At 53.3% G+C, this 12,614-nt stretch overlaps 1 protein-coding gene across 2 annotated transcripts in view; it reads left to right on the top strand.

The window, feature by feature from the left end:
* TTLL8 (tubulin tyrosine ligase like 8) overlaps positions 1-12,614 on the top strand; it is a 58,276-nt gene that overhangs the window by 31,923 nt on the left and 13,739 nt on the right. Inside the window, exons 12-14 of one of the 2 annotated variants that reach the window (XM_061418925.1) lie at positions 1,745-2,180; positions 2,617-3,112; positions 3,761-5,247. In XM_061418925.1, coding sequence (XP_061274909.1) covers positions 1,745-2,180; positions 2,617-3,112; positions 3,761-4,365 — 1,537 coding nt within the window. In that variant the 3' untranslated portion in view covers positions 4,366-5,247. Of the gene's footprint in view, positions 1-1,744; positions 2,181-2,616; positions 3,113-3,760; positions 5,248-12,614 lie in introns of those variants that run through there. The other variant, XM_061418926.1, reaches the window with a different exon arrangement.

Below are 12,614 nucleotides of genomic sequence, written 5' to 3'. Positions count from 1 at the left end.
CCTGCCCATCAAGGCCAGGGCCCTGCATCCCCAAGGGGCATGTATGTTCTCCAGGAAATCCTAAAAGCACCGTCTGCCACGTGCTCAGGGGCACTGGCTGGCATAGAGCCGCCCTCTGTGGTGGCTGCCACTGCCCATGGGGGAAGCTGAGGGGCCAACCATGGTCTTGCACTGACCCACGGGGGCCGCGCTCGGGGTGCAGCCCTGCCTTCTGCACTGCCCGTGCGCTCAGTCCACTCAGCATGTGGGGAAGGACAGGAAGGGCTCCTCTGGGAGTCCCCTGGGGGCCAGCCCACCGAATTCTGCAGTAGCCCCTGCAGGGCCTTCTCTTTGTGAGTCCCCAAAGCCCTGGGTTGGGGGTCCTGCAGGTCGGGGAGTTGCTAGAGCATCCCCAGGAGAGGCCAGGGTGGTGCAAGGGGCACGGTGTGTCGAGGTGGTGGGGTGCCAGGCAGGGGCTCAGACCTCCAGAAATGGGTGCTCCCCGGTGGGTGAACCTGCCGCCCACCAGGGCCCCAGAGTAGGCAGGCTATGAGTGCAGTGAGGATAAGGGAGGCCACCAGCGAAGTCCCGGGAACGTGCCATTCTCCTGGACAGGTCGGTGGGGCCACCTCGCTGTCTGAATGGAGGGCCAATGGGGTTCTGCTTTGTGGTCGCACTCGGGGCGCCCAGGCTGCACAGGCGTCTTGGTGGGGGATACGGGGGAGTCCATCGGAATCGTGAAGGCTGAAGGTTGCTTAACAGAGACCTTGCGGGACAGGGTTCCCTGTGCTCAGGCTGGAGCTGTGAGTACACCTGGAGTCGCCTGGCAGGAGCAGGCTGCTGGGACAAGTCCCGGCCGGCAGCTCAAGGAGCACATGGCCCACCAGGCCAGGAGGACCCGGAGGAGGATTCAGGATTCTGGGGGACTGGGCAGTGAGAGGTCCCCAGGGCCCCTTCCAGCCTGCCAGGCCCTGCCAGCTGTGGGCTGTGTACCTGGCAGGCCTCCACTGTCTCTGAACTGTTTCTGCATCTGGGAACAAAACCCTCACCCAGGCTGACAGAGCCCCTGACATTGTTTTGAACTGTGTCCGCTCCAGCAGCACGTCTTCAGGGTCCGGGGGCCCACCCTGTTTCTTGTCTTGGGGTCACAGGGGCCCACCCTGTTTCTTGTCTTGGGGTCACAGGTGGGGCCCCACACCAGAACCAAGTGGCAAAGGACACGCTAAATGAAAATGACTGACAGGGCACGTATTTTACGGTCTCCTATAGATGCTGTTCAACTTAAGTCTTATTTAGAACAAGGCCAGGGTATACATGAATTCGCTGAAATTTTCGATTAGTGAATCTCTCTCTTGGGGGCACCAGCCCTCCCCCAGCGGCAGGAGGGGAAACAGCTCCTAGGGTGGGACTTGCCGGCGGCCCCTCGTTGGTGGCCCGGGGCTGGTTGGCTTCTACGCAGACCTCCCCTCCCCCAACGGGGCCCCCCAGGTTGAACAGGAGGAGAGGGGACCCCTTAGGGACCCACCTGAAGCCGCCCTAGGCTAGTGGGCAGTGTCTGTGGGAAGGGCTGGGGTGGCGTCTCGGGTGGGGCCTCGGGCGGGGTCGGGGCGGGGCCTCGGGGCGGGGCGGGGCCCTGGGCGGGGCCTCGGGTCTTGGGTGGAGTCAGGGGTGGGGCCTCAGGTCTGGGGCGGGGCCTCCGCGTCTCTGCCCTCGGGAAGGAGAGGGGACTGAGCAGCTGACACCTGACCCCAGCCTTGCCCCGCAGCGCCATCCACCTGTGCAACAACTCCATCCAGAAGCACCTGAAGAACGACAAGGACCGCAGCCCCCTGCTGCCCTGTCACAACATGTGGACCAGCACCCGATTCCAGGAGTACCTGCAGAAGAGGGGCCGCGGGGCCGTGTGGAGCAGCGTCATCTACCCGTCCATGAAGAGGGCCATCACCAACACCATGAAGGTGGCCCAGGACCACGTGGAGCCACGCAAGAACAGCTTTGAGCTGTACGGCGCCGACTTCATCCTCGGGCGCGACTTCAGGCCCTGGCTGATCGAGATCAACTCTAGCCCCACCATGCACGCGTCCACGCCCGTCACAGCACAGCTGTGCGCGCAGGTGCAAGAGGACACCATCAAGGTGGTGGTGGACCGCAAGGCCGACCGAAACTGCGACATCGGCAACTTCGAGCTGCTATGGAAACAGGTGTTGGGGGTGGGGCGTCTCTCTCCCGCTGGCCACCTCGGGGTAGTCTCTCCGCTCATCCCGGGGGTCTCACGCGGCCCAGCTGGCCTTTGCCGTTCTTGCAACCTCTCCTCTGCAGGCACCTCCTCCTCTGTGATACCAGGCAGGACCGGGGTCCCTCTAGGCCATTCCTCTTCTCTCCTGCAGTGTCCTCCCTCCTCCTGGGGTGAAGATCCAGCCTTCCTTCATGGGTCTTTACAGGGGGCTACTCCCCTGGGGAGCCCTCCTGCAGGCGGGGCAGCAAGACCCTGCGACCTGGCCTCCCTGGGGTGGGGGGACCCAGGGTTAGGGTTAGAGTTAGGGAAGTGTGGCTGGGGCTTCTCCCTGAGGCCTCAGACCTGACCGAAGACTGGGAAAGGGCCTGCCAGCCCCCCTGACCTCGCCCTCCTGTCCCCAGCCTGCAGTGGAGCTGCCCACGTCCCAGGGCTCCGACTTGCTCGTGGAAGGCGTGGGCATGAGGAAAGCCAGGAAACCGATGCCAGCGATCCCCAGCGTTGACGTTGTGCCTCCGCTCTCGGACATCCATCCGCTGAAGCAGAGGTGCCCCTCGGCCATGCTAGACCTGGGCGGGGGACCCCCACTCATGGCTCTGCACCAGGACTTCACACTGAAAGATGGACAGGTGCTTCCTTGCTCCTTGCCTGTGCACTTACACAGGCTGGTGGAGAGGAGCGCTAAGGCCAAGAGTGGCCACAGGGAGTCCGGCGGGAAGATCGAACTCCCCTCCTGCACCTCTCGGCACCCAGACTATAAGGCTCCCCGCCCCACTCTCGCCAAGGCCGAATCCGACAGACACTCGGATCCAAACTCATTACATGTGCACCCACTGCCATCCGTGCTTCCAAGTGTGAAGACAGTGGAGGGTGCTCCGTTTCAGCCACCCAGACCACCAGGTAACAGCGTGGAGCTTGCGCCTGTGCGAGCCTGGGGTGCATATCTTCTGGGACAGGGCAGGGCTTCTGGTCTGGGCACTGGCCTCAGCTCGGAGCACCTGGGCCTGGTCAGGTTGTCGGGAGAATGGGGTCCTACTGCAGCGGTTCTGGGGCCCCCTGAGCACCAGGCGCCCCTGCACAGGACCAGCTGGGTGACAGCCTTCGCCCCTCTCCCTGGGGGATGTGGTGCCAGTGAGGGGCTGCGTTGGACATTTGAATAACACCGCGTGCTGGGGGCGGGTGGTGGCCAGCACAGGGCCCCGTGCTGTTTTCTGAGGCTTCTGATGGAACAGACCACGTGTGACCCAGGAGCCTGGCCTGGGGGTGGGCTTCGAGCACAGGCAGACGGGTGTGGGCAGCCCCTGGTCTCTAGGGGTGGCCTGTCTGTGCAGCCCAGGGCTGTTCCAGCGGTCCCGGCACCCACGTGTGGTCGAGAGCGTAGCTCCATCCAGGGCCACGGCCCCAGCTGCTCTGCCCCAGGTGTGACCCCTCCACGGACTCACCAGGACACTGGCACCTGCTGTGTTCCCGCCACCCAGCTGGGCTCTCAGTGTGTCTGTCTCCCTCTCCCTGGCACTAACAGCCTCTCGGCCGTCTATCTCCCTGCAGATCATAAGCTCCCAGGGGCTGCATTTTTGCTGCACCCCTGCACCCGGGCTGTGCCGGACACCTCGCAGATGCTCAGTACGTGCGTGAATCGTGCCCTAGAATTGCCAGCTCCAGGCACGAGGAGCCAGTGCTTTCAGAGCTGGCAGGGCCCTCGGAGGCCACGTCCAGTTTCACCCGCTTTCCTCACTCCGTGTCCAGTCTGTCGCCGAGGCCTGTCAGCCCTGCCACTTGGCAACTCACCTCTCCATGAGGGCAGTTCCCACTTGTTTCCTGTAATACACTGTGCTTCCTCCAGGCATCTTCCTAGGAGTGAGTGGCAAGTAGACACACACACCTTCAGCCTAAAAAGCAGTATTAGCTGCTGTAGCAAAGTCCCTCCAACTTGGTGGCTCAGACCACGTTTTTTCGGAAGACCAGAGGTCCAACTCCGAGGGCTTGGCAGGGCTGGGCTCCCGGAGCCTGGAGGGCCTCCTGCGTCCTGCAGCTTCTGGCGGCCACTGGCAGCCCTTGCTCCTTGGCTTGCGGACGCATCACGCCGCCCTCTGCCCTGCTTCACACCGTGCTCTTTCTGTGTGTCGTTCTGGCCAGAGTTCCCGCTCTTTTAAAAGGACAGCACTTGTTGGATTGGGTGTCACCCTCCTCTGATGTGACCTCATTTTACCTTGATTACATCTTCCAATAAGTCAATTCCAAGAGTCCAGGTGGACATGAACTTGGGGGGCGCGTACACTGGGCACTGAAAGCGTGGTGGGAGGGACTGCGCGCTGACCACGCCGTGCTGGGCCTCGGCTGCCTTTGCAGCCAACGCTTGGTGCTGACGGGGGTCTTGTTTGCCTCTGGAGGAGGTGATGGTGTGCATTTGCTTTCTCCTGTTTACTAATGAAATGGCTTGTTTTCAGACACACACCGGCCACCTAGGTCTTCTCTCCTGAAAAGTGGGTCTTGGTCTGATCGTCTTGAGGATCGCAGATCTTTCTTGCTGGTGTGCAGGGGTGACAAGCATCTACTCTTGGATTCTCCTCCTTTTTGAGTTGATTTGTGTGGCAAACGCTGTCTCCCACTTTGTGACTTTTCACTCCTTGATGGTAACTTTGGATATAAAGCCACGGTGTTGCTGTACTTCAGTTGCTTAGTCGTGTCCAGTTCTTTGTGATCCCGTGGACTGCAGTCTGCCGGGCTCCTCTGTCCGTGGAATTGTCCCAGGCAAGAATACTGCAGTGGGTAGCCGTTCCTCCTCCAGGAGGTCTTCCCGACCCAGGGATCAAACTTGAATCTCCTGCATTGGCAAGCTGTTTCTTTACCACTGAGCCACCACGGAAGCAAAAGTCACCTTAATTTTTAATAAACTCCAGTTGGTCAAGCTTTTCCTCCAGTTGGTGATTTTTGCGGCTTGTCTCCTTAGCCTGAGGCCGTGAAGACCTCCTCTTCTGGAAGCGCTGCTGTGGCGGGCGCATACATTCCACTCTTGAAAGCTCGGCTGACTTGGCAGGTGGTGAGAGAGGGAGAGCCCAGCGCCCCCCCTGCCCCCCCACCCCTCCACTCCCCCCCGCCCCGCTCCCCCCCGCTCACTGCAGGCTCTTCTGGGCTTTTGGTCGGCTCCACTGGTTGGTCTGTCTGCCCTGGGCTAATGCCACAAGGTCGTCATAACTGTAGCTTTGCCAAAGGTCTTCATGCTGGTCAGACAAGTCCTATAACCTTGCTTTCCTTCCTTGAAAATGCCTGGGCTGTTCTGACGCCCTAGGCTTCCATTCAAGTTACAGGATTAGGTTGTCAAGATCTACCAACATAATTTTTGTAGTTAAAATTTTTTAAATGTTTATTGATATTAAAGCCATCAGTTTGGTGAGAACTGACTTCTTTACATTATTGAGTCTTCAAATCTATGAATGTGATATATCTATTCATAAATAAATCCTTTAATGCCTTTCAATAAGCTCTTAGATTTCTTTGCCATGGTATTGCACTTTTTTGTGTTGAATTTAGACTTACATATATTTTATTTTGTATTCTATTTTAAATAGTATCAAACTTAAAAATATTTTCCTACAAATTGTGGCTGGTTGACAAAGAAGAAATTGATTTTTGTGAGTGGATTTTTTTTGAAAATCCAGCTATCTGGTTATCATTTCTATTAGTTCATTAATGTATTTGAAAATTGTATTTTTAACATGGACAATTATATCAACCAGTGAGTTTTCCTTTTCCCTGCAACCATTGTAGCTTTCATATCTTTTTCTCATTTTATTGAGTGTCTAGGACCTTGTTCATTCATTCCTTTTTCTCATCCCATTGGATCTCAGGTGCAAGCATTCTGATTAATAGTGATTCTTAGTTCATGACATGGTTTCGTTCTTCGTCCTTGCATGGCCTACTTTTATTTAGGTCATTTTGATAGTGTAATTAGAACTTGCACACAGGTTTTAATTTGGGTTTCAATGTGGCCAAAGTTATCAATCTTTCTTTTAGTCAATGTTATTTTGTCTCAAGGAATTTTTCCTTACCTTAAGGTTTAAAACTTTATTTACCTACATTTACTACTAAGAGTTTCAAATTTTGTTTTCGACAAAAAAGTCCTAATCCATCTGGAGTTGACTTTTGTATATGTTGTGAGGAAAGAATCAAATTTTATTTTTGTCTCTGTAGATAATTTTTAAATTATTTATCGAAAAAAATCATTTCTATCTTCTTGTGAAAATAGTGCTGCACATGTGTATGCAAGTGTGTGTGTCTGGAGTCTCCGCGTTCGCGAGTGTGTGTCTGGAGTCTCCGTGTATGCGAGTGTGTGTGTCTGGAGTCTCTGCGAACGTGAGTGTGTGTGTCTGGAGTCTCTGCGAACGTGAGTGTGTTTCTGGAGTCTCCGCGTACGTGAGTGTGTGTGTCTGGAGTCTCTGCGTATGCAAGTGTGTGTGTCTGGAGTCTCCGCGTACGCGAGTGTGTGTGTCTGGAGTCTCCGCGTACGCGAGTGTGTGTGTCTGGAGTCTCCGCGTACGCGAGTGTGTGTGTCTGGAGTCTCCGCGTACGCGAGTGTGTGTGTCTGGAGTCTCTGTGTATGTGAGTGTGTTTCTGGAATCTCTGCTCTGTTCACTGATGAATTTGCCCCCTGCACCAGGGCCACACTTTCCATGTTTTCTGTGGGACGAGTTTCCTCTCTGCTCGTCTTCATAAGAGTCTTGGTCTCCTGACCTCATTCTCTTCTATATAAATGTCATAATTGTTTTATCACGTCCAACAAAAGTCTCAGTAGGATTGTTGGACTTGCACTGAATTCATAGATCAATTTGGGGAAAATGGATAAATGAATGAAATCACGTCTTCTGTTCATGAACAGAACGTGTCTCTCCATTGACTTAGATCTTTATGTTTTATTTTTTAATGTCTATTTTTAGTCACTTATTTACTTGGCTGTGCTGGGTCTTCGTTTAATGTTTATTTTTAGTCACTTATTTATCTGGCTGTGCTGGGTCTTCGTCGCAGCACGCAGGGTCTTTTAGCTGTGGCGTGTGGTATCTAGCTCCCTGACCAGGGGCTGAACCCGAGCCCCTGCATCGGGAGCTTGGAGTCTTAGCCATCGGACCACTAGTAAGTCCCTAGATCTTCCTTAAATTTTAGAATTTCTGCATCAGAGATTATCTACATTTTTCATTCGATTTTTTGTTACTTGATATTCAGATACTACTGCACATAATGTCATCTGTCTATATAAATTTTCTCATTGTTTGTTGCTGGCATATAGAACGAGATTGATTTCTATATATTAATTTTCTATCTGCACATTTCTAAACTCTGTTGTTATTTCTGAAAATTTGCATGTTTCTTCATTTGAGATTCTATGTATAATTGTTCTACATAAATAATTATATATTATGCAAGTTCAGTTCAGTTCAGTCGCTCAGTCGTGTCCGACTCTCTGCAACTCCATGAACTGCAGCACGCCAGGCCTCCCTGTCCATTACTAACTCCCAAAGTCCACCCAAACCCATGTCCATCAAGTCGGTGATGCCATCCAACCATCTCATCCTCTGTTGTCCCCTTCTCCTCCTGCCCTCAATCTTTCCCAGCATCAGGGTCTTTTCAAATGAGTCAGCTCTTCGCATGAGGTGGCCAAAGTATTGGAGTTTCAGCTTCAACATCAGTCCTTCTGATGAACACCCAGGACTGATCTCCTTTAGGATGGACTGGTTGGATCTCCTTGCAGTCCAAGGGACTCTCAAGAGTCTTCTCCAACACCACAGTTCAAAAGCATCGATTCTTTGGCACTCACCTTTCTTCACAGTCCAACTCTCACATCCATACATGACCACTGGAAAAACCATAGCCTTGACTAGATGGACCTTTGTTGGCAAAGTAATGTCTCTGCTTTTGAATATGCTATCTAGGTTGGTCATAACTTTCCTTCCAAGGAGTAAGTGTCTTTTAATTTCATGGCTGCAGTCACCATCTGCAGTGATTTTGGAGCCCAGAAACATAAAGTCTGACACTGTTTTCACTGTTTCCACATCTATTTGCCATGAAGTGGTGGGACGGATGCCATGATCTTCGTTTTCTGAATGTTGAGTTTTAAGCCAACTCTTTCACTCTCCTCTTTCACTTTCATCAAAAGGCTCTTTAGTTCTTCTTCACTTTCTGCCATAGGGGTGGTGTCATCTGCATATCTGAGGTTATTGATATTTTCCCCAGCAATCTTGATTCCAGCTTGTGCTTCTTCCAGCCCAGCGTTTCTCATGATGTATTCTGCATATAAATTAAATAAGCAGGGTGACAGTATACAGCCTTGACATACTCCTTTTCCTATTTGGAACCAGTCTGTTGTTCCATGTCCAGTTCTAACTGTTGCTTCCTGACCTGCATACAGGTTTCTCAAGAGGCAGGTCAGGTGGTCTGGTATTCTCATCTCTTTCAGAATTTCCCACAGTTTATTGTGATCTACACAGTCAAAGACTGTGGCATAGTCAATAAAGCAGAAACAGCTGTTTTTCTGGAACTCTCATGCTTTTACAATGATCCAGCAGATGTTGGCAATTTGATCTCTGGTTCCTCTGCCTTTTCTAAAACCAGCTTGAACCTCTGGAAGTTCACGGTTCACGTATTGCTGAAGCCTGACTTGGAGAATTTTCAGCATCACTTTACTAGCGTGTGTGATGAGTGCAATTATGTGGTGGTTTGAGCCTTTCTTTGAGATTGGTATAGCTTTGTATTAATGTCTCCCACCTCAATCTTTTTGCCCCTAGTATCTTGTCTTATTGTACAGCTAGGACTTCCTACATAATATTAAGCAGCATTGTTGAATTCCTGATTTTAAAGGGAATGTTTCTAACATTTTCTCATTTATAATGACATTTTCTGTAAGTCTTAACAAAGCTATAGATATGATATATAGATATAAATGTATACATACTCTAGCATGTTAAAGTAGTTTATTTCTAATCTTTATGAAGAATTTTTATTGTGACTGTGTAATGAAAATTCTCGATTTTTTGCATCTGTGAGGTTATAAGTTTTTTCTTCTTATTAGGATTAAAATGGTAAATAACACCAACAGGTTTCCCTTTTTCTAAGAAGTTGCCTGTAGCACCGAACATCAATCGAGTTGTAAATGTGAAACCAACCTTGCATTCCAGGAATGATCCTAACTTGGTCTGATGTTGAGTTTGGCATATAGGGCTGGCTTTGCTTTCTTGCATGTAGTTAAAGTTGGTTCTCAACTACAGTTTATTTACATTTTTTCTAGTTCAGACTATCCCAAATAGTGCTGTTGTGAACAATCCTGAATTTGGTGACCATGTATTCATCTTTCTGTAGGAACGGAATTGCTGGGTCAGGCACTCAACTTTGGTTGGCACTCCCAAGGCATTTCCCAGGAACGTATGAGTCTTCCAGTCACTGCACACTCCTCCAGCAGTAGATGCTCTCCGTCCTTTCACTCTAGCCATCCTAAGAGTCGGCACTTGCACCGCTGTGGGCCCAGGTTTGACCCCTGCTCAGGGAAATACACTCTTGCAAACTGCCCGCATGGTCAAGAAACAAGTTTCAGCAGCTTTTAATACTGACAGTCCAGCTCAACATACGCTTGCAAAGGATCTTTTTGTATTTGATTTGTCAGATTTTTCTGTAACCTATTCCTACTGACTTGTAGGCATTCTTTATATATTCTGGATACAAGTCCTTTGGTGGGTATATGTGTTGGTATGTATATTAAAGATGTCTTTTCTTGTTCTGTGATTTGCCTTTCACTCTCTTAATAGTATCTTTTCATGTACATAAACTATTAATTGCAGTATATTCCAATATATTGTCTTTATGACTAGCAATTATGTTTTCTGTTTGTGAAATCTCTGCCTGCCTCAAAATCATCAAAAATAGTCACTTCTGTTTTCGTCGTCAAGTTGAATGGTTTCACCTTTCACGTTTAGAGGTGATTTGCACCTGGAACTGTTTCTGTGTGACGTGGTGTAGGAATGGAGACTCAACGGGTTTCGTATGGACTTTCGGCTGATGCCGCGTGAGTGCTGTGCCTGTCACGCTGTGCTGCGCCGCCTCTGAAAGACAGGTGACGGGATGTGTTGTTCTGGCTTTGGAGTCTACTCTGTCCCAGCTGTCTGTTTTCCTATCTTTATTAGGTCAGGTCTCTGCAGCAATGATTTTGCAAAACAGGGACACCTCCTCCCCAACCTCAGTGGTGTTTCTTCAGCAAGCACCTGTTTCTCACACATCTTCAGGTCAGCTGTAGAGGTGCTGGGCTCCACCAGGGAGGCTGAGCCAGGCTCCAGGCTGTGCAATGAGTTCTGATCCACCCCACATGTCTCCCCTCCTGGGCGAGTGGCTCCCCTGGGTGTCGTCTTCACAAGGCAGATGGTATACGCTTGAGAGGGCGAGTCAGGCCACATCTTCCCAGTGAGTGACGAAGGGTACTCCTCAGAGGGAGAGGAGGAGCGGAGTGGACGTGGTCAAATAAACCACAGGCCACCTTCTGGCCATCAGCATTCACCCTCCTTCTGCAAACAGCACACACTCGCCACCGCCCACTCCAAAAGTCTCCCCAGTCATAGAGCCAGGCTCCGAGTCTGGGATCTCAGGATTCCATGTCATCCTTCTTCACCTGGACACTTGTGAGCCAGAGACAAGCCTTCCAGTCCGGGATTCACGATCCCTTCCCCATGAGCATGGCTGTTGCTTGGATGCTGGCAGAAGACACATGACTCCTAGGTCAGAGACGAAGGCTCATCACTCCTGGTGACCGCGACTCTGTCTGGGACAGTCCTGCAGACTGACAAGCATGGCCAGGTGGCTGGCGCACACACAGGGCCTGCATCACGGCCGGGAACGCTGAACTTGGCGCACTCGCTGCTTTTTCAGGAAGCAGTAAGAAGCCTGGAAGGAGATGCCACCTCACCTGAGATGCCGCCCTGGTGAAGGCTGGTCAGGGCCTTGCACAGCCAGACACACCTCGAAGGAGACGTGGGAGGGCACAAAAGACCGAGGGCCCTCTCCCAACCAGCGCCACCTGTGTGCACGCGTGCTCGCACGCACACGCACACCCCAGAGTGGGCCCCGCACAGGGCATCGGGTGCACCCGAATCGCCCCACAAGACGCCACGGGCTCCTTCCGTGGGGGGGACTCTGTGCCGCGATGAAGCCCCTTTTCCATTTTCCGCGAGGCTTGGCTCCGCCCTGTCTCCCCATCGTCGTCCACGCCCATGTTTGTTTTCAAGATGTGCCCTTCTCTCTGCCCACCTGGGACTCCGGGGCCAATCCATGCCCACCCCCCAGGAGCCTCCTGCCCCGCCTGCCCCTTCTGAGTGCCTGGCAGAGCACGAGGCAGCCGCAGTCAGCCTGGCTGGAGGCTGCGCCCCTGCTGGTCGGTCTCCCTGCAAGTGTCTCCGTTTTGTCTGTGGCTGGAGAGCAGATGAGAGCCTGGCTCCCCAGCCGGGCTCTGCTGGCTCCGCGGTGCTCCGCCCCCTGGGTTCTGCTGCCGCCTCCTGGCGGGCCGCCTCCCCATACTCAGGTCCCCAGGCTCGGCCATCACAGGGAAGGGCAGGACACCACTGCTGCCCTGCGCCCCGGCCTGTCCTCTCCCGGGGCCCACTTGGGTCCAAGGGGGCGACTCTGCTGGGCTCAGGCGCCTCCTGCCCGTCGTAGGAGTCAAGATTTCTCCTGCAGCCGCTCTGGACGAGCATCCTCCGGGACTGCTCGGGGTGCACCCATTCTCGAGAGTCGCTCCAGAGAGGCACCTGGCTGTGTCCGTGGGGCACACGTGGCCCTCTGGCCCCGGCGCCACCAGGAGTAGTGTCACCGTGGCTGAGGTTTGCCTCGGTCTCAGTGCCGCTGGGAGGGGAGGGGGCCAACTTCCTGCAGCCCCCTGGCCTCCACCAGCTGGTTCCCAAGGCCACGGCACCTTTTAGATGCTGTTGAGAGGACCCCCGCGTGTGTCCGGGCGGGTCTGTGCTGCTGGGACGGCGCGTGGTGGAGCTCCAGTGATGTGAGTCATCGGGGTCACACGCTGCGGCGGAGACCGGCAGGGGGCCAGGCTGCGCCTGCTTCCAGGCTACCGGCTGGGCTCCCGCCAGAACTTCAGGATGCTCATCCCGTGTGGCTGGCTGCCTGGGGCGTGTTTGTCTCACGACAGCCAGGCGGCCAGGCCAGCGGGGTCAGCCTCCACCCCCGGTCCGTGGGTGGCAGCAGGTCACGGGCTAGGCCTGGCCAGCAGCAGGGGACACACGCTCTGCACAGTGGCTGTCTGGGCCCTTGAGTTTCCATATGTGTGTTAGGGTCAGCCTGACATGTGTGTTAAGGTCAATCGCAGGAGTAACAAAAAAGAGAGACAGAAGGGAAGAGTGCTCAGTCACTCAGTCACTCT

The sequence above is a fragment of the Bos javanicus genome, chromosome 5, assembly GCF_032452875.1.
Source record: "Bos javanicus breed banteng chromosome 5, ARS-OSU_banteng_1.0, whole genome shotgun sequence".
NCBI classification, from domain to species: Eukaryota; Metazoa; Chordata; class Mammalia; order Artiodactyla; family Bovidae; genus Bos; species Bos javanicus.
Note: the sequence above shows the minus strand (reverse complement) of the source record. Positions and strands in the feature narration are given on the sequence as shown.